Here is a 21,992-nt window from a genome sequence, read left to right on the forward strand (position 1 = left end):
AGTTGCAGACAAGAGATGGCTGGACCTGAGCTAGAAGGTACCAGGATGCCCCAATAAGGAAGACAGCTGAAGGGTGGCAGAGACTAAGCCACACTGAATCTACGGAGCTGTTATTACAGCCCCAGGATCGAGTGGTATCAGCACCCGCCAGGAACCCCCAATAAGAGCAGCAGATCATAAGCTATGCTACAAACAAGACAGGGAGTTGTTTCCTGCCTGGATTCCACAGACCAGAAGTGGGAGAAGGAGGAGGTCAGAACGAATGAAAGAGGCCCTGTAACTGTAGGATTAAATAACGGGAGCAGAGATCCTGAACTGCATCTGCTTATGAAGGAAAAATATTGCTGTTGAGTGCCACCAAGAAAACTCATAGGGTAAGTCTACACAGGACATGAAGCCCAGATCTGTGGGACCCAGAGTTGTGGGCTCATGTTTCCAAGCCCGTGCTTGAGCGTTCGCATTCGGGCCTCACAACTGTGCTGGAGCATCCACACTGCACTACATGACCTGACTCAAAACTTCAGCTTCTGTAGGCATATACTATTGTATCCCCAAGTTCCTGTGCCCTCATCAGCCTACGCTGTTACGTGGTTTTCTCTATAAGGGGTTGTGAAAGAACTTGTCTGCCCATCCTGCGAGAGTTGGCTGGGAGTGTTTTGGGTAGTTTTAGCTGAGGAACGCATCCAGACAAGCCATTTTGTGTCTGCACTCTTCTTGCAGCCAGGAGCCATCATGGATCCCACCCAGGTGGAAGAACTTCTCTATCTCATGCTCTCAGTCCTATTTCGGGACACAGGCAAAGCATCTGCAAGATGCTGATGGACATTTCAGTGGCAGTTTTTGAACTGTGGGAGGCACCTCTCGGAGGAGGATACTGACATGCCAGTTTCAAACCAGCTGATGCTGCTCATGTCTGCTGTTGCCTTAGGTGCAGATTCCCTCTGCATAGACTGGCACTTCTGGAGCAGAGCCACCAGCACAGACTGGTGGGGTCACATTGTCATACAGATGGGGATGATCAGCAGTGGGTCCAGAACTTTCGCATGAAGAAACGGACATTCCTGGAGGTTTGTGATCAGCTTGTTCCTGCCCTCCAGCACGAGGACACCCACATACGGACAGCCATGCTACACCAGAAGCAGGTCACTATAGCCATCTGGAAGCTGGCTACCCCAGACTGCTCCAGGTCCATGGCTAACCAGTTTGCAGTTGGCAAATCAACTCTGGGGATTGTTGAGAGTCCATCAGGAGTGTGATTTACCCAAGGGTGGTGGGCATAAGAAACATTCCTGAAATAATTGCTGGTTTTCAGAGAATGGGGTTTTCAAACTGCTGGGGCCCTGATGAGATCGGGGAGGGATAGCTCAGTGGTTTGAGCACTGGCCTGCTAAACCCAGGGTTGTGAGCTCAATCCTTGAGGGGGCCATTTAGGGATCTGGGGCAAAAATTGGGGATTGGTCCTGCTTTGAGCAGGGGGTTGGACTAGATGACCTCCTGAGGTCCCTTCCAACCCTGATATTCTATGTGCCTATAGTTTGCCCACTGCAAAGAACACTACTCCACCATTATGCAGGTTGACCACAGGGGCAGATTCATGGACATTAACATGGGATGCACTAGCAGGGTGCATGATGCCAGGGTGTTCCAGAGATCGGGACTTTACCTTAATTGAGAAAATAGGGCATTACTCCCACCAAATACATTGTTATAAAAGACAGGTTTCAGAGTAGCAGCCGTGTTAGTCTGTATTCGCAAAAAGAAGAGGAGGACTTGTGGCACTTTAGAGACTAACCAATTTATCTGAGCATTTCCACTGCATGCATCCGATGAAGTGAGCTGTAGCTCACGAAAGCTTATGCTCAAATAAATTGGTTAGTCTCTAATGTGCCACAAGTCCTCCTTTTCTTATTGTTATAAATAAAATTACTGTCCCCATGATTATTCTAGGGAACCTTGCTTACCCTTTGTTGCCGTACCGTGTAAAACCCGCCCTAATTTCAGAGGATCTGGCAAAAAAAGGTTCAAATGCACAGTCAGTTGCCGTAGGATGGTGGTAGAATGTGCATTTGGCAGATTTACATCCCATTGGTGCTGCCTTCAAAATAATCTGGGCGCCAATGTCACTAATACAGTCTGTGTTATTGTGGCTTGCTGTGCTCTATACAATCCAACACTTTATTTCACACAGTTTATTTAAATGTTGCAACAATCAGTAATGCAGACCAGCTGCCATTATGGTGTGCAGCACAATAGTATAACCTAACTTTGACCTCAAAAAACCCACTCGAAAGGTCCATGTTGGCCTTTCTGGCACATTTTGGATGTGCAAGCTGCACCTGGACAGGAGAGGATGAGTGCACAGGGTGCATATGTCTGTTCTATGTGCCAGTGCTTGCCTGTGACATGCTCCAGGCACCCCCTGAATTGTCTAAAGGATGGGTGCTCTGGAGGGATCGATAGTGGTAAGGGGACTCAGGCTGTGGGTCTGGAGCAGAAGACACTGCAGTCTGGTAGCAGGAGCCTGCAGTCTGGTAGCCATCAGCTGCAGTAAGTACTTGAACAGCTAATTCTGCTGTGCGCTATCTTCCTTCCTCAACAGGCCATCATGCTTCATGAATCTGTCTGCTATGCTTTCCTTGCGCTGTGCAGCCTCTCTCTCTGTCTTTCCACCCTGCAAGCATCTTTATCTTTTTGGTAGTCGAGCTGGGTCTCCTGGACCTGGATGTGCTAATTCATTTTTATTGAGCAGGTCTCCGATCCGCTCATCTTGGACTCTTTTTCTCTTCCCCTGCTATGGATGGTCTGCAGACCCAGGCTCCTGGTGCCATGTGTTATCCCTGTGGCATTGAAAGGAAAAGACAGAACATTATTTTCTGAGCATGGTAAAAAAAAAAAAAATACATTTCACAGTTTATTAAAGGAACAACTATTACTTTCATTCATGGTCAAAAGATGCATACTTTTAAATCAATGGGCTGTATTCTACTCTATTTACACAAAACGCTGTCCACTTCAGAAATCCTTTGGAACAGCAATGAAAACCAGAAGACATCATGTTAAGACATACATACAAAACTCAATTCTAATTACTTCTCTATCTCCATTTTTTGCGGGAGGACGGTGGAGTCTATGAGGGGAAGTTGGGGTGTGGGGCGAGAGACGACTTATGAGTGCTCTAGTTATAAGCAATGATTGTTCAATCCTGTCAGGCAGGGCAAGCTCTGGAGGTCACGATAGCCATTTGTACTAAGGAACTATTTCAGCATCTAGTGACTTGGGGGGGGAAGGATAGCTCAGTGGTTTGAGCATTGGCCTGCTAAACCCAAGGTTGTGAGTTCAATCCTTGAGGGGGCCACTTAGGGATCTGGGGCAAACATTGGGGACTGGTCCTGCTTTGAACAGAGGGTTGGACTAGATGACCTCCTGAGGTCCCTTCCAACTCTGAGATTCTATGATTCTATGAATACCACATTGCAGAATGGAGAGAGAGGGGGCTCATAACTTATAAAGCGGGACCTAATAAGTATGCCCTGTCCTGGAATGCAACAGACTGTCTGGAGTTCCTATTCCGTGAGAAGTCTACTTTCATCACCAGCCAGAAATGGTGAAAATTAGTGATAAAAATCAACAAGACACTGAATTTGCATGAAGATGCGGTACAGCCTCCTTGTTAGCACCCTGTATCCATGCAAACACCCAACTTGCTGCCATTCATTGGGAATCCTAAGACTGACACGACTCTGCTGTAGTTTAGACTCATGCGTTAAAGTCCGCAATGGACCAAACACACACCACAGTTTTGGTTGGACTCATAACAGCCCAGTTTTCTGGGAATCAATTCACAGGCATTTGGGAATAGTTTGTGCACGGCCCATTTATAAGATGTGCTGTATTACATGGGAGGGGTTTGTGAGGCTGTGAATTGTGGAGCACCAACCCATATACATACACCAATCAGCGAGTAACTAGTAAAAATTTCATAATTGGTTGTGTAATTTTTCCTCCTTTTACTGTGTCCATTTTGACTCCAATGTGGCAGTGGAGAAGGTGGGGGGTGGGCCCTAAGTGGAACGGCATGGGTCCCATCCTGATTGAAATGCACAGAAATCCTGGGTTGTATTAATAATTTAATAGACTCATAAGCTGGAAATCCTTCCCTATCATATACTAATAAAAACAAACATGGGCAGCAAAAACTTACCAGGCTCCGGCACTTGTTCTGATACCAGTTCTGCAGGGTACTGCTCCATAGGGGTGTCCCCGAACAGGTCCTCTGAGTACGGACACACAATATGCTGTAGCTGCTCCAGCACCATGGCTTCTTTGGTTACCAGTCTCAGCTCCAGTGTGACTTCTTGCTCTTTATCTGGCAGCTTGTTCTCCTCAGGTGGTGCCTGTAACATGGGGGTTATAAGGTCGCCATTGTCACTCAGCAGTGTCATGCACCACTGGGGCTCAGAGCAGTTCCCAGTACATGGCAAAATTCCTTGTAAAAGAGACAGGAAGACAAGGAGTCCCAGAATTGTCATTAGCATTCTTGACTTTCTGGTAGTCTCAGCCTCTTGATCCACCCTCTGCATTGATCTGCCGTCCAGTCGATCTCCAAGGCTGCCAGTCGCTCGTATATTATTTTTATACATGGTTATTTTTCATGCTCTTACTGAAGTCAAATGTCTTGCTTGCCTCACGTCAGAGTTTAACTAGAATCCATCTGCGTTCCTCTGGCCAGCTAGCCACTCACTTGATGCAGGACTTCATCTTGCTGCTGGCCACAGCAAATACACGAGTTCTGACTGTGTTTGTTGTTTCCAGGTGAGCAGTCCACATGGAAATGAAGGGTTAAACATCGAGCAGCTGTTTTTAAACCAGGAAGTTGCTTCTGAATTGAAGGGCTCGGAAGCACAGCCCCAGGTGATTCAGGGATAGTGTTGGCAAACTCTCCAGATACAAGTCTGGTGACCCAGACCTGAGCTGCATCCACACTGCAAAATGCTTGGGCTCTGAACCACATCACAGTGGGATTCAGGCTCTGACCTCCCCCTCTCCTCCCCAGCAGTGTCCACTGGACTGAGTCAAGAGGGGTTATTGACTCAAGCCAAACTAATTTCTGGGTGGATGGAAGGGGGGCTTGGCTTCAAATCTACATCTGAGATCTAACTTAGTGTGCTGTATAGATGTACCCATAATTGGCACAAACAGAGTAAAAAGTTAATGTGCATATACCGCTGTGACAGAATGTATCTGTGTCCACACCCTAAACACTATTGTAATAATCTTTGTATAATATAGGTCTTGTAAGGTATCATCTGAAAACTCATAATTTGCTGGTCAATATTGTCCTGATAAAACGTGTGGCAACAGTGTATATGAAGTTATAGGATTTCCCTGTACAATGTTATTAACACATATTCCAAACTAAGGTTGGCAAACAGGCCTGCCTCAAACAAAAGAAGGTGTGTTCTGCTTAATTTGCATTTAAGCAGTAAATCATCAAGAGTCATCAAGCAGGAAGGGAGTTCAAACAGAGGGGAAAACTTGCAGGGAATATCCTTACACATAGACACACAGTCTTCTGAATCTCAGCTGAAAATGTTTTCCAAGAGGGGGACTGACACTATAACCAGGAGGAATCAATGAAGTGTCTGATGAACTATTTGGAATAATAAACTGGCATATTATTATCTTCAAGAAGTAACGGATTTAATGTACTTGTATTGTCTAGGAGTGGGCTGGACAGTACAGGACATATATTTCTGGGGGGAAATCTAAGATTGGGAGTGAGTTGGGGTCACCCTGTACTATACCCAAGACTGGTAAGAGCCAAGGTGGGGCTGGCTGGCTGCAGCTCACACACAGACACAGCTGGGAGTGACTTACATGCTGGATGCTGTTTATGATCAGTCCAGACTGGAAGCTAGAGCAGCAAAGAGGTGTAATGGGCACCCAAGGTAAGAAGGCAGGAGTGACAAGCTACTCATTAGTATAGGCTGTACCATGGCTATGTCACAACTTCCTCCAAGCTGTCTGTGGGCAGAGCTAAACCAGGAGTTGGAGCACAATGATGGATGGACACTTGCCTAGGAAAAGTTCTTTTTCAGGGGGTTACGACAAGTGATGATAATGAAGTACTCAAAAGCACAGCTCCCGGGCTGCTGAATACCCAAAGGGCTCCTGATTACTGCCATCTAACACCTATCCTCTACAGAGATTATGCTCTTACCGTATGCTTCTTCAATAAGAGCGCAGTAGGGATTAATGCCAGTGCCACTGCGCTTGGCTTCCTGCTCTCCAAGTCTCAGGATATTCTCCAGCCCATTCAGTGCCACCTGCACAATCTTTGAGTCCATTACTGTAAGGAGGTCACAAAGCGGTTTGATACATCCCAGTTCTACTAAGTATCTGAAAAACACCATACACAAACATGGTCAATCGTTTGGATTAAGGTAACCTGTGTAATTTATGAGGCCGTACTGTCCAGTGTTTAGTGTAGAGGACTGAGAACAAAACAACTAGTGTGACAGACCCAGGCCAGTTGGGTACAGCAGAGTAGCCTTATTGGGATCCAGGAAGTGGGCGGGCGAAGCTCGCCCACTGCTAAAGGATCCCTCCCCAGCCTAAGGGGGGGATCCACAAGACCTGGGAAACCAAGTAATTACGGGGGACAACTAATGAACAACAGGGACGGGAGTGCGGTCAAAGGGTCAAACGAAGGGAACCGGATGGGGACACCGAGCAGAGAACCCCGGACAGCGCCCACCGCTCCTCAAAGGCGTCAAGGGAATCAGTAGACGCTGCCCAGAGGAACTCTGCCCGGAGGCGTGAACGGACAGAGGATCGGAAATAGGCCCCGCAGTTACAGCAGAGTAGCCTTATTGGGATCCAGGAAGTGGGCGGGCGAAGCTCGCCCACTGCTAAAGGATCCCCCCCCAGCCTAAGGGGGAGATCGACAGGACCTGGGAAACCAAGTAATTACGGGGGACAACTAATGAACAACAGGGACAGGAGTGCAGTCAAAGGGTCAAACGAAGGGAACCGGACGGGGACACCGAGCAGAGAACCCCGGACAGCGCCCACCGCTCCTCAAAGGCGTCAAGGGAGTCAGTGGACGCCACCCAGAGGAACTCTGCCCGGAGGCGTGAACGGACAGAGGATCGGAAATAGGCTCCGCAGTTACAGCAGAGTAGCCCTATTGGGATCCAGGAAGTGGGCGGGCAAAGCTCGCCCACTGCTAAAGGATCCCCCCCCAGCCTAAGGGGGGGATCCACAGGACCTAGAAACCAAATGATTACGTGGGACAACTAATGAAGAACAGGAACGGGAGTGCGGTCAAAAGGTCAAAAAAAGGGAACCGGACGGGGACACCGAGCAGAGGACCCCGGACAGCGCCCACCGCTCCTCAAAGGCGTCAAGGGAGTCGGTGGACGCCGCCCAGAGGAACTCTGCCCGGAGGCGTGAACGGACTGAGGATCGGAAATAGGCCCCGCAGTCGCAGGAGACTCCATCGGCCAACCTCCTCACCCTGGTTTACAGCAGAGTAGCCTATTGGGATCCAGGAAGTGGGCGGGCAAAGCTCGCCCACTGCTAAAGGATCCCCCCCCAGCCTAAGGGGGGGATCCACAGGACCTAGAAACCAAATGATTACGTGGGACAACTAATGAAGAACAGGAACGGGAGTGCGGTCAAAGGGTCAAAAAAAGGGAACCGGACGGGGACACCGAGCAGAGGACCCCGGACAGCGCCCACCGCTCCTCAAAGGCATCAAGGGAGTCGGTGGACGCCGCCCAGAGGAACTCTGCCCGGAGGCGTGAACGGACTGAGGATCGGAAATAGGCCCCGCAGTCGCAGGAGACTCCATCGGCCAACCTCCTCACCCTGGTTTACAGCAGAGTAGCAGAAGGCAGATATACTGGCCACTGGATTAACAGTTTTCTGTCCCCTGACTGACCAGAGAAGGGGCTGCTCCAGGCTAATGAGAACACCTGACTCCAATTAATCTGCAAAGAGTCAGGTGAGGCCATTAAGCTAATGTGACCACCTGACTCTAATGAAGGCCCCTCTGATACTATAAAAGGGCTCACTCCAGTCAGGCAGAGGAGAGCCGAGGGAGAGGAAGTTTGGCTGAAGGGCTGGTTAATGAAGACACCCTCAAGTCATAGGTAAGGGAGCCCTAAGGTAAGGGTAAAGAAGGGAGAATCAGGAGAGCTGTGGGGAAGTGGCCCAGGGAAATGTAGCAACTCTGGCAGTGAAAGGTTGGCTGCCAACAATTGCTACCATTAGGGTCCCTGGGCCGGAACCCAGAGTAGAGGGTGGGTCTGGGTTCCCCCCAACCCACCACTATAGAAACACCTCCTAGGAAGGGAAAACAAGCCCCTGTCAGGACAGGAGGCTAAACTGTTTTAGCATGAGGCCGTAGGAGCAACAGAGACTGTAGGAGTTCTCTCACCAACCTCCTTGCTGGCTTATGATGAAAAGGGCTCAGCAGACTGTATCCCTGGCCCCAGAGAGAGAAGGGCTATGTGGAGAGTTGCAGTGAGCCTCTGAAGCTAGCATAAACCGCCTGGAAGCATGGGACCCACAGGGACAAGGTCGGAGCTCTGCCACACTAGGTAAGATACTGACTCACTTGGGTAAAGTATCATCTATGTGGGCCTCCACCAACTCAGCTTTAAAAATGTAGAAACCGAGATTGCATTTGAGCAGGGTTTGTTCACGTACATAAACCAGGAAGAACAATGTACCAGGGATTGGCAGGCTCAGGGGGTTGGAAATGGGCCTTTGAACCATTCTTCTCCAGTTCACCAGTTATGAGTCTAGTGCAGGTTTATTGAAAAGTTGTTACATTCAGATTGTGATGGACTGTGTGAAATGAGCTAGGTGAAAGGAGAGAGATTTCTGTTACAAGCACCAGCCTCACAACTGGTTCTCTCATGGGTGACTCTCAGCCAAGGCCAAGGATTGAATGGACCATTCATAACTGAATTCAACTCCAGAAGTGGCCTCTGACCACTCCAGAGGAGTGAGATATACTGGAAACAGACCGCACAGGGAAATTGGGCACTTCAACTGTCTGTTCTCAAGAAAGGCTTTCCAGGTCCAGGGCTCTTAGTATGGTACCTTTCACATAAACATTACATCCATTTAAACGTTCAGAGCAATTTTCACTGCTACTTACTTGATCTGTTCAGCAGAGCCTCCAGATGTTGCATTTGTTATTGCCCAAGCAGCTTCTTTCCTTGTCCGAAATTCAGCAGTTTGTAAAATATTTATGAGGGCTGGGAAAATGTGGGCATCTATGACAGTCTGCAAAAGGAAATGACACACAAGTTAAGTGTGTCAACTACAAATAGAAATACAACTTTCTTGCCCTGAGACATCTACTTCCAAAGCTCAGTACAATGCAGTAAACAATGCAAGATGCCTTCTTAAGGGTCAATCAGCAATCTTCAACCTTACATTCATAACCCCAGCTATCGTTCAAATCTATGCTCATTCTACCAGCTTTTCAAAACCAATGCAACTGAAATAACTATGGTACCTGATGTATTACTGAATCAGGCCTTATTAGCAATGGAGTATTGTATTTTACATTATTGTTCCAGGTGGCAAGCCATTCAACTGTAAAGTCATTATACCAAAAAAATACAGGAGAAAGAATAATATCTCTGTGTCACACAAAATTGCCATAGGGTGAGACAATAGAGCATAGAGAAAACGTATCGCTAGATGAAAAACCCACACAAAAGGAGTGTATATATATCAATAGATTCTCTCATGATTGAAAGGCAAAGCAATACTTATCCATTATGATGGTCAACTGTTTAACACATCAAACTAACGTTGGTCACCCATATATTTTGTAAATAATTCAAAGTTCAGGTAATTTTCCCTGGGAAAAAAGCCTTTTGCATTAATTGACAAATGAAACCAGCTGGAAACTGGTTTAACCTCAAGCATTAGGACAAGTCTCTGAAACACTTATGTATAGATTTTTAAATGAGAGCAGCAACTTAGGATTCATTTGCAAAACTACCATCTAAAAATGTAAGTATGCATGGAATTGTGAAAGACAAATAATCTCAGACAAACCTAATTCCTTTTCAGAGATCTACGTACAGGGGATCCCAACACGTTTAATACTGCATTAAAAAAAGAGAAAAAAAAAAGCTATATTCAGTGCACTGGATGCATGGTACTCAGTGAATGGGGCAGCTTGTTCAATATTTATTTTTTACCTGTGTTGGTCCCTGTGTTGGAGAGACAAGGTTTGTGAGGCAATATGTTTCATTGGACCAACTTCTGTTGGTGAAAGACAAGCTTTCGAGCTCTTCTTCAGACCTCTCTATTTATTTTTACCGTTTGTTTAATATGAGGCATCATATCTCACTCACTTTTCACCAGCCATCCCCTGTAGCAAATGAGTCACGGGTCGGGTGGAACACTGCTTCATTTACCATCCAACCTGTGCACTGAATAAGGCAATCAGTGGTCCTGGAGTAACAATGGTAAGAAACCATGTAAAGGCTATCATAATACATATTCAAAAAGGGAGCAGAATTGTTACACCATAACTCCAGCATTTTCCACCTCAAGATGCTTCACAGTGGAAGCACAGCATTTTTTTTTATTATTTTTTGCTTGGAATTTTCTAGGAATCCAACACAGCATGACCAATCATTGAGGCAGGAGCCCTTGCTTCATTCCGTACACATATTCAGAGACTATTTCCACCTAACCCTACAAACTAAACCTGGAATTCTACTCAACTTTTTTTTTTTTTTTAAACTAAGCACACCCAAATCCAGTGGATTGCTGAGGGATGGAAAAACTCAGCCTTGGCTCTGACTTTTCTGTCTGGAATCCTTCATGTCAGAGAGTCTTCCCAGTGGGGATGTTCCCCATCTCTACAACAGCTGGAGGCAGACCAGATCTTTGACTCTGAGCATGGGCTTAGGAGTGTCCCTCAGGAAGAACACTCTAAAAGGATAATTTTCAAAGAAGAAAAATACTAACCGAATACATGTTATAAAGTCCTATTCAACTGAAACCATTTGCAGTATGGCCTTGACAAGAAATTTAAATATTTCCTCTAGGAACACACAATTCCCTTTCAAAAGTACTTAACATGTGAGCAATAATCAGAAACACTCTGGACAAACGCAGTCATAAAAGGGAGCCTGACAAAAGATTCTAGAAAGAAAATTCACAAAGAGAGACTGATATTTTTCATTCTCCATCCTCGCCACATCTGTTAGCCTTCATAGTGGATAGCGGAAAGCAGTAAAATCATCTATTGGGATGGAGGAAGGATTCAATTTAACCATGCAGAAATAGAAAAAGAACTTAAGGGTTACTAGGGCACCACATTCCATAACACCTTCTGCCAAACTCTGCATCTGTAAAGGAGAGAATGGGGATGGAAGACCATACAGTAGTCCTGCAGATCTCACTGTAAGATCTCTCTGCCCGTGATACCATTGCTCTTTTCGTGAAGTGAATAGCAACATTCTTGAAAATGTTTTGAATCAATATTGATGCAAAAATGGTTAGTAACATTATTATAGTCTTATACATTATAAATTTGCCTTCACTGAATTTTATGATACTTTCAATCAACATAATTGAAAGTATGTTCAAACCATGCCGGCTCATATGCCCATGCTTTTTTTTGGGTTGCTTCTGTGATGTAAAAGGGTGTAAACTAATGAAAGAAATTCTTAGGAATCCTTTTTCTGTCACTGAGGGTATGTCTACACTTCAATCCTGTTGGAGACCGTGGGACCATGAGACTCAGGGCATCTCCGTGGCTACACTTTATTTTTAGTGAACTAGATCAATCTGAGCTAGTGCGAGTGTCTCCTTGAGCTGAGAATTATAACAAGTTTGAAGTGTAGCCATACCCAGACATATCTTGAGTTGCAGGCATATACCCAAGGCTTTGAAAGTATCAAAGATGAAAACTCTCTAGGAAAAAAAAAAAAAACTCTATTTGTGACCTCCAAATCTATTTACACAGACCCTGGAATGCAACTTTACAACTTCAGTTTTGCTTCTAACATATACAGTATATTAAAAAAAATACATATAAATAACTGTAATTTGTACCTTTCACAGAATATTTGATAGGAGTCTTTAACTGCAAACTTTTAAGGTAATTACTACAAATAATAAGGTATACATATAGGAGCAATCTAGTTTATTAAAAAAAAAAAAGTCTTAAAAACCAGGACACATTTTAAAGACTTCCAGTTTGCCAGGCACACAATCTCTATTTCAAGAAAACATCCTAAAAAATTTTTTCATATGCAGATTTCTTTCTAAAACATAAGGCAAAGATTTATTTTTTATTTAAGTTAACCCAAAAAGGAGCGGTGTGTCGGATACATTACCAAAGCCATAAAACATAAGTTAAGGGCCTCTATCGCTTTCTAAACTCTCCATCCCCTTCCCTCCTCTCTGTAAAGAGAACCTTAGTTTTGTTTAAAAACACATCTCACTAACAAATATTCCTAGAAATTCTTATTAAAATTAACTTTTTATAAACACAGTCATAAAAAGAATGAATACTTTAAGGAGAAAACTGATAGTTGGGAAATGTTTGATAGAAGTTATTAGCTCATGATTCCATTTAAAGGTGAAAACTTCTCTTTATTCTCCAAATATTTAAAATAGAACAAGCTTTTAAGTTATTTGTGAATATGCTGTATTTAAATGCAAACATTTTATGTGACCGTTCCCTGATGATATTGCTATGTGAACAGTGTGATACAGCAGGTCCAGGGAGTAGTGGGAGAGTGGTCCTATTGGGTTCCGGCCAATTGCACCTGCCCATTGCTAAAGGGCCCTCCCCCAGCCTTAGGGGAGGATTCACAAGGTCCAGGAACTCACATTTTTAGTTGCCCCCCCCCCCCCATAATTATTTAACAGGGGCAGGTGTGAAAGTCAAAGGGTCAAACAAAGGGAACCTGAAGGGGATACCGAGCAGAGAACCCCGGACAGCGCTCACTGCTCCTCGAAGGTGTCAAGGGAGCCATCGGACGCCGCCCAGAGGAACTCTGCCTGGATATGTGAGCAAAGGCAGGATCGGAAATAGGCCCCACAGTCACAGGAAACCCGCTTAGTGAACCTCCTCTCCCTGGTCTTATAGATGGCTACTTTGACCAGCACTAGGAAGAGGCTGACAAGGGGGTCCCGTGACTTTGTGGGGCCATGGATATGGTGTGAGTATATGAAAAGGTGAGGGGAAAAATGCAGCCAGAAATTTAAAAGGATGGTCAGGAGGAGCCAGGTATACATGCACCAGGGTCTCCCTCACGCTGCAAAAGGGGCAGGCGTCAGGAACAGGGGTGAACCGCATCAAGTACACACCCATGCTCACGCCTCTGTGGAGGAGCCACCAACTAATATCCCAGGCGGGCCTTGGGACTGGGGTAGAATATACGTTGGCCCACCCTCAACAGGTGGCAATAGGTCCTGCCACTTCATATTGGGGCGGGACACAAGGGTGAGGAAATGAAGGATGTGAAGCATGAGTGTGTAAAGATGTTTCCTCGGCACAGTCCGGAAGCGAACCAGCTGCAAATCGTGCAGCCGGCTCGTGGTGTACGGGTGGGACAGGTTCGGGGGCCGAAGGGGTGTCTCACGGGGCAGGTGCCCGATGAAAAGGTCCGGAGGGCCTGGAGTGTAGGGTGGGCAGGGAGAACCCTTCCGCAGGACCTGGTCAAGATAAACCTGAGCAGTGGGCAGTAAGGCTGCCCTCACCTTCTGAAGTACGTGCTGCGGAGTACGAAGGGTGGAGAGCCCCATGCGCTGAGCGAGCGTCCGGGGATGATCCACCCAGTCTCCCTAGTCGTAGTCCAGGAAGTCTCGGACTCTGGTGACTTCTACCAGGACCAACCTCTGTTGCATTGAGGGGGACCCCGCCACCTGCACACGAAGTTGGGGATTGTGTAGCAGGGGCTCCACGAGGAGATCTGCCTCCTTGGTAGCTGCCACTGACCTGGTCGCCGAAACCGCTTCCAGGTCAGGAGAAGGTCCTGGTAGAAGACTGGTAGCCCAGAGAGGTCTTGCGGAAGACTTTCTCCATGGAGATAAAGGAGCTGCAAGTCACATGGGAGCCCTTGGAAGTGGCACAGGAAGGTATGCGCCAAAGTGCTCCAAGCCGGACTACCTGCACCATAGAGGGGTCTCTGCAGGGCCAGAGGTGGAAGACATGGACCTGAGTGCGCAAGCATGTCAGGCCCTGTCCTCCCTCCTCCAGGGGGAGATGGAGAGCCCCTGCAGAGACCCAGTGCAGCCCTGGCCAAAAGAACTCCAGAACCAGCTTCCGGATATCATCCAGGAAACCCAGGGCTGGGACCAGGGTGTTGAGCAAGTGCCCGAGCATGAACAGGACTAGCTGGTTGAGCACCAGTCCCCTCCCCCTCAGGGAGAGGCACCAGGGTAGTCCTGTCCACTTTCGCAGCCACTCAGACACCCTGCCCTCCAACCCCAGCCAGTTCTCAAGTGGAGAAGGATACATGGCAGAAAGTTAAATGCCAAGATAGAACAGTGGACCCGCGCTCCACCGGATGGCTTGAAGCACAGGTGGGAGGGAGCTTGCCTGCCACCCGTCCCCAACCACCAGGCCAGAGCTCTTGACCCAGTTGACCCGGGCGGAGGAGGCCGCTGAGTAGATGGCCTGATAGGCCTCCACCTGCACCAGATCGCCTGGGTCCTGGACCATGAGGAGAATGTCGTTGGCATATGCCAACAGGACCAGCCACAACTCTGGCTCACAGAGCACCAACCCCATGAACCTCTGACGGAGAAGACAGGAAGGACTCCACTGAAGGAGCATACAGGTGGCCTGACAGTGGACACCCCTGATGCACCCTGAGCCTGAAGCTGAGCCTGACCAGATACTCCAGAGGCGTATAGTACCTGGAGAGAACCCACAAACTGGGGCCCAAAACTGAATGCCCGCAGAGTGCCCAAGAGATACCCATGGTCCACCCTGTCGAATGCTTTCTCTTGATCCAGGGACAGAAGGGCAAACGACAGACCATCCCCACACCTGAACTTCAAGAGATCTTGGACCAAGTACAGATTGTCAAAGATGGTATGGCCCAGGACAGTGTAGGTCTGGTTGGGGTGGACCAGATCCACCAGCACGGACCCCAGCCGCAGCGAGATGGCCTTCACTACAATCTCATAGTCTGTGCTGAGGAGTGAGATGGGATGCCAGTTCCGAAGGTCACGGAGGTCCCACTCCTTCAGAAGCAAGGCGAGCATGGCTCACCTGCAGGGCAAAGGGAGGACCCCGCTCCTCAAGGACTCGGCCTGTGAGTGAGTGGTTGAGGGGAGATATATAAGCCCTAGCCTAATTAAGGCATGGTTCCCGGTCAACTAGGGAAGGTTACTACAGATTAATTGGAGCACCTGTAGCCAATTAAGGACCTGTCAGGAACCTAATGAAAACCCCTGCTTCAGGCAGACAAGGTGGTGCAAGGAGAGAGGACTGGAGTTTGGAGGTGTGTTGCTGAGAATTGAAATATCAGAGAGGAAGGGAGGGAAGGCAGAGACTCCCTCTCCCAGCGTCAAGGACCAAGGGTAACCCTACCCAAGGGGGAAGAGGGTAAGAAACTTGCAAGGGTTGAGAGGGGCTGCGGCTCAGAGTGAGGTGCAAACCCAGACCCCTTCCCCGCTTCCCTCCTCTACCACCTTCCCTGGCTACTAGCAGGGCCCTCAGCGCCCCAAGAGCAGGGGCAAGGGGTGGCGTCCTAGCTCCCCTGCCAAGAAAAGTGTGGGATCCACCATACCAACATTGGCCATTTTGTCACAAGAGCTATATGCAGAAATATAGAATCAAATGACCTTGCTGTAACTACTTACTAATATAAAATGCCATTTTAATATGATTTATATTTATATGAGTTAACTTCTTTCCCAAACTCAGAAACCACCACCTTTTCAAGGAACTTTTCTTCTTAAAGACCCTTCCCTGTTAACCATTTAAGTTTAAAGACTTAGGCTTGTCTACACTTAAAATGCTGCAGTGGTGCAGCTGCACTGCTACAGTTGAGCCACAATAGCACTTCAGTGAAGATGCTACCTATAGCAACAGGGGTGTTAGTGAGGTTAATGGGAGAATTCTCCCATCGACCTAGCACTATCTATACAGGGGTTAAGTTAATTTTCCAAGTAGCTGACTCCCAGATTAAGGGCCTACCCTGAAGTTGACCTCCTAAAAAGAGGTCTCCTCACAGTTTTGTGAAAACCATGCATTAACTGGATGTGATTCTGTGTAATGACTTTTTGGTACTGGGGGAAAAAAAAATCTGTGTTTAATGTTGCCAAAACAAAGGGAACTTACTGTTTCAGAGATCTTGCCCAGTTGGGAGAGAGTGACATAAAAGCTGCAATTTCTGCAGCATGGAAGTTGGTAGCAGTGCTGTATGACCAGAGCAAGAAAGAAAAGGAGGACCCACACATTGCTTGTGCCTCAATCTAGTCATTAAAAAGGGCAAGTCATTGGACAAACTCCCACCATGTGAGGACAGTTCTGAAGAGCATGTCAAAAGAGCATCTTGGTAAACAAAGATCTGGTTGCCTTTGCACATAAATTAACTAGATATTGAGTCACAATTATAATATGGATGACAAAATGTGGATGATGAACTACTTCTGGCATTCTTGAAGGGCCCATAGGCACCTGAGCTTCAACAAGCCCTTATTTGTGCCTGTACCAGGAAGAGGTCACTACACAATCAACTGTGTCTGTAGTTCACACTATTTTCCCTGCACAGAACTGTGTACATGCCAAGGCAATGAAGACCGTGGTAACCCACACACTCTCGACAAAGATCATATTGATAAACAAGTTGATTATAATGATGTTGACTAGCAATGTCACCAGTGCTTATTACATTATGTATATATCTGTACAAAATTATTAGATTTTGTTTTACCCTTTATATTGTTGTGATGCTCTGAGATGACAGAAACCCAATTTTAGGTCTTGAAATAATACACAGACATTAAACTTACAGAAATAAATACAAATAAATTTCAAAGCAGTCATTTTAATATGTTCATGAGGTCATTGTTTATTCCTGTTTGTATGGTAAAGGATCTACACCATACCTCATCTTAAAGTAGACATAAGCTTTCAAATGCTGTATGATGTGCATGTGTGTAGAGAGGATATATTAAATCAACCACATCAATGGTGTCTTTCTATATGATTCAAATGCAGTATTGTAGCTGTGTCGATCCCAGGATATAAGAGACAAAAGGCGGGTGAGGGAATATAAAAGATATTACCTCACCCACTTAGTCTCTCTCATATGAATCAAAGGTAAAGTTGCATACAGATTTAAGTTTAACAAGAGTTTTAAACTCTTGATTTTGTAAGATAGTCATTGACACAGCAAAAATTAAATCAAAATGATTTGAATTTTTCACGGTGATTTGATAAAAATGGATTGGCAGAATAATAAGAGTTCAAAAATCACCCTTTCTGGCAATTTTTCAATGGATTGTCTCACTTATCTTTGTCCTCATTGTTGCCACCTATATATAATTGATATACTTGAAACCAGCACATGAGGAGCATGTGTCTATAGAGCATTTAATAAACTTTTAGAAAAAAACAGAAAATATGTGCACGAAGCCAAACTGATCACGTATGATGACATATCTGCCATGGTGCAAATCCTCTGCCACCACTGAGAAACAGGGACAGGCTGAACAAGATAGAAGCTTAGCTTTTCTTGAGCTGGGAAAGAGGAGAACAGGAGTTCATATCTCAGCTCTTCTAATTGCTATTTATCTGTCCAGGCACTTCATTACCCTTATGTAAGGAACTGCAAGTCTTGAACCCTGCAGGGTCAGCCCTTTTTGGCAGTAAGTTCCAACCTGCCACCCAGAAACCTTCAAAATTTTCATCAGAATAGGAGATGAACTCTGACCGAGGACCCCAGCCCTGGAATCCGGTTGGCAAAATGTTGGGGTCCTTATTGGTTCACAGCTTCTATATAAACCCATCACAGGAACACAAAGTTGTCCATACAACTGGGGTCTCCCTGCTTCAGACTGCTTCCTCCATGATACCTGCTCTTACTGCTGATCTCCTGGTAACATGACCCTGCCTTCTTCCTGACTTCTGGTTTGCCCTCTGGCCTGTCTCGGGCTCCGATCTCCTGCTAACCTGACTCCTTCCCTCACAGGACACGGCCATTTTTACACGGTACTGGTACAGGGCCATGAGGAATGTGTGGCTCACAAAATCCTGTACTCTAAACATAAATGTGGCATATGGTCTGAGGAGCACAACTGGGAACCTGCAGAAAATGTACATGCCCCAGTACATCCATGCTGATCATGGGTTCTGCTCAATAACCATCCAAAGCAGTGTGGACTGACTTATGTTCACTTTCATCATCCAAGTCAGATCCCACCAGCAGAAAGTTGATTTTCTTTTTTGGTGATTCGGGTTTTGTAGTTTCCACATCGGGGTATTGCTCTTTTAAGACTTCTGAAAGCATGCTCTACACCAGGGGTCTCAAACTCAAATGACCACGAGGGCCACATGAGGACTAATACATTGGCCTGAGGGCTGCACCACTGACCACCCCCGCACGCTGCCCTGTCCCCGCCCCCAGTCCGCCTCTTCCCGCCCCTTCCCTGAAATCCCCACCCCAACTCCACCCCCTCCCTGCCCCCAGGGTGTGCAGGGGGCTCAGGACAGGGGGTTGGGGTACAGGGTGGGGCAGGGGGTCGGTGTGCAGGTGCAGCAAAGGGCTCAGGGCAGGGGGTCGGTAGGGGGCTCAAGGCAGGGGGCTGGGGTGCAGGAGGGGTGTGGGGTACAGCAGGAGGCTCAGGACAGGGGGTTTGGCTGCAGGAGGGGCTCGGGGGGGGGGGCAGGTCCAGCCTGGCCCACATCGGTGGCAGGGCAGACTCCCTGCCTGCCTACCCACCCTGCCCCAGCGCTGCTCCGGGAAGCAGCCGGGACCTGGGGAAGGGGGGGCACAGGGTTCTATGTGTTGCCCTGGCCGCTCCTCCAGGTACCACCCCCGAAGCTCCCATTGGCCGGGAACGGGGAACCGCGGCCAACGGGAGCTTTGGGGGATCTACCTGGAGGAGCGGCCAGGGCAACATACAGACCCCTGTGCCCCCACTCCCCCAGGTCCCGGCTGCTTCCCGGAGTAGCACGGGGGCAGGGCGGGGAGGGAGCCTGCCCTGGCCCCGGTGCGTGCCAGGCCGGAGCCGCTCTAGGTAAATGCTGGGGGGAGCGGGGGGGCCATAGGGAGCTGGCGGGCGACAGAAAATAATCCCGCGGGCCGTAAGACTCTTGCTCTACACCTTGTCACTCTCAGATTTTGGAAGGCACTTCAGATTCTTAAACCTTAGGTCGAGTGATGTAGTTCTCTTTAGACATCTCACATTGGTACCTTCTTTACATTTTGTCAAATCTGCAGTGAAAGTGTTCTTAAAACAAACATGTGCTGGGTCATCATCCAAGACAGCTATAACATGAAATATATGGCAGAATGTGGGTAAAACAGAGTAGGAGACATGCAATAACAAAAATGATTAGGGGACTGGAACACATGACTTATGAGGAGAGGCTGAGGGAACTGGGATTGTTTAGTCTGCAGAAGAGAAGAATGAGGGGAAATTTGATAGCTGCTTTCAACTACCTGAAAGGGGGTTCCAAAGAGGATGGATCTAGACTGTTCTCAGTGGTAGCAGATGAGAGAACAAGGAGTAATGGTCTCAAGTTGCAGTGGGGGAGGTTTAGGTTGGATATTAGGAAAAACTTTTTCACTAGGAGGGTGGTGAAGCACTGGAATGCGTTACCTAGGGAGGTGGTGGAATCTCCTTCCTTAGAAGTTTTTAAGATCAGGCTTGACAAAGCCCTGGCTGGGATGATTTAGTTGGGGATTGGTCCTGCTTTGAGCAAGGGGTTGGACTAGATGACCTCCTGAGATCTCTTCTAACCCTGATATTCTATGATTCTGTAAGTGCTCCCTTTTTCAGCTGTCCATAAAATATGGCTTTGGGGATCACATATCATCCATACGTACAAGGTGACCAGCCTAGCGAAGCTACTCCTGTATGATTAGTTACTCAACACTAATCATGCAGTAGTGGTCCAGGACTTTGATGTTTGGTATCCTGTTCTGCCCGCTTGATGTTACAGATAAGATGCAGACAGCGCTTCTGAAAATGCTGTAGTGGCTTCCAGACTACCAAGCCTGATTTTGTCATGCCTCTGTGTGCAATGCACATTTTTAATACTGCCCTGGGGAAGAAGCACTGGAATGCGTTACCTAGGGAGGTGGTGGAATCGCCTTTCTTAGAAGTTTTTAAGGTCAGCCTTGACAAAGCCCTGGCTGGGATGATTTAGTTGAGGATTGGTCCTGCTTTGAGCAGGGGGTTGGACTAGATGACCTCCTGAGTTGAATATCCAACCCTGATATTCTATGATTCTATGAATTCTCCCCCAAGGAGTTAAGCCACACATTTAATTAATGCATTATTTTTTTTAACGCGCATCATCAGCATGCCCTCTGGCATGGTGGTTGAAGCATGAAGGGACATATGAATAATCTTTAGGGCATCTGGCACATAAATATCTTGCGATGCCGGCTACAACAGTGCCATGCGAATGCCTGTTCTCACTTTCAGGTGATATTGTAAATAAGCGGGCAGCATAATCTCCTGCAAATGTAAACAAACTTGTTTGTCTGAGCAATTGGCTGAACAAGAAGTAGGACTGAGTGGATTTGTAGGCTCTAAAGTTTTACATTGTTTTATTTTTGAATGCAGGTTTTTTGTATATAATGCCACATTTTTAAGTTCAGCTTTCATGATAAAGAGATTGCACTACAGTACTTGTATTAGGTGAACTGAAAAATACTATTACTTTTGTTTTTTACAGTGCAAATATTTGTAATCCAAAGTAAATATTAAGTGAGCACTCTACATTTTGTATTCTGTGTTGTAACTGAGATCAATATATTTTTAAATGTAGAAAATATCCAAAACTATTTAAATAAATAGTATTCTATTATTGTTTAATGGTGCAATTAAAAAAATGAATTGCTTGACAGCCCTAGTTTATATAGAAGCTGTGAACCAATCATGATCCCCAGTATTCTGCCAATTGGATTTTGGGACTGGGGTCCTCTATTCTGACAACAGTTAGCAGGTCACTGGGTGGAAGGTTGGAGCTTATTGGCGCCAAAGAGTCCTATCAACCAGAGTTCAAGACTTTCAGGCCCTGATATCACCCCCTCCCCAAGGGGTACTCTCATAGCGATGTGGGACCAAGCTTTTCGGGGTGCTTCCTATAGGATGTTTGTACAAGCACTGAGATATGTACGTTTTCTGCAGGTTCCCAGCTTTAAAGGGCATGCGAATGTTTAGCATATCTGACACGTAAATACCTTGCAGTGCTGGCTACAAAAGTGCCATGCGAACGCCTGTTCTCACTTTCAGGTGACATTGTAAATAAGAAGCGGGCAGCATTACCTCCCATAAATGTAAACAAACTTGTTTGTCTTAGCGATTGGCTGAACTAGAAGTAAGACTGAGTGGACTTGTAGGCGCTAATGTTTTACGTTGTTTTGTTTTTGAGTGCAGTTATGTAACAAAAAAAAAATCTACATTTGCAAGTTGCATTTTCACGATAAAGAGATTGCACTACAGTACTTGTATGAGCTGAATTGAAAAATAGCATTTCTTTTGTTTGCCATTTTTACAGTGCAAATATTTGTAATAAATAACTATATAAAGTGAGCATGTCTACTCTGTATTCTGGGTTGTAATTGAAGTCAATATATTTGAAAATGTAGGAAAACATCCAAAATATTTAATAAATTTCAACTGGCATTCTACTGTTTATCAGTGTGATTAAAACTGCGATTAATTGCAATTTTTTTTAATCGCGATTAAATTTTTTTGAGTTAATCGCGAGTTAACTGCGATTAATCAATAGCCCTAATATA

The 21,992-nt window shown here is 46.4% G+C and overlaps 1 protein-coding gene across 2 annotated transcripts in view; it reads right to left on the reverse strand.

Moving 5' to 3' along the window:
* KPNA1 (karyopherin subunit alpha 1) overlaps window positions 1-21,992 on the reverse strand; it is a 150,025-nt gene that overhangs the window by 10,936 nt on the left and 117,097 nt on the right. For both annotated transcript variants that reach the window (XM_074975300.1, XM_074975290.1), the window contains 2 exons: window positions 9,173-9,300; window positions 6,221-6,399 (listed from right to left, as the gene is read on the reverse strand). In XM_074975300.1, coding sequence (XP_074831401.1) covers window positions 6,221-6,399; window positions 9,173-9,300 — 307 coding nt within the window. The remainder of the gene's footprint in view (window positions 1-6,220; window positions 6,400-9,172; window positions 9,301-21,992) is intronic.

The sequence above is a fragment of the Natator depressus genome, chromosome 1 (genome assembly GCF_965152275.1).
Source record: "Natator depressus isolate rNatDep1 chromosome 1, rNatDep2.hap1, whole genome shotgun sequence".
Taxonomy (NCBI): Eukaryota; Metazoa; Chordata; order Testudines; family Cheloniidae; genus Natator; species Natator depressus.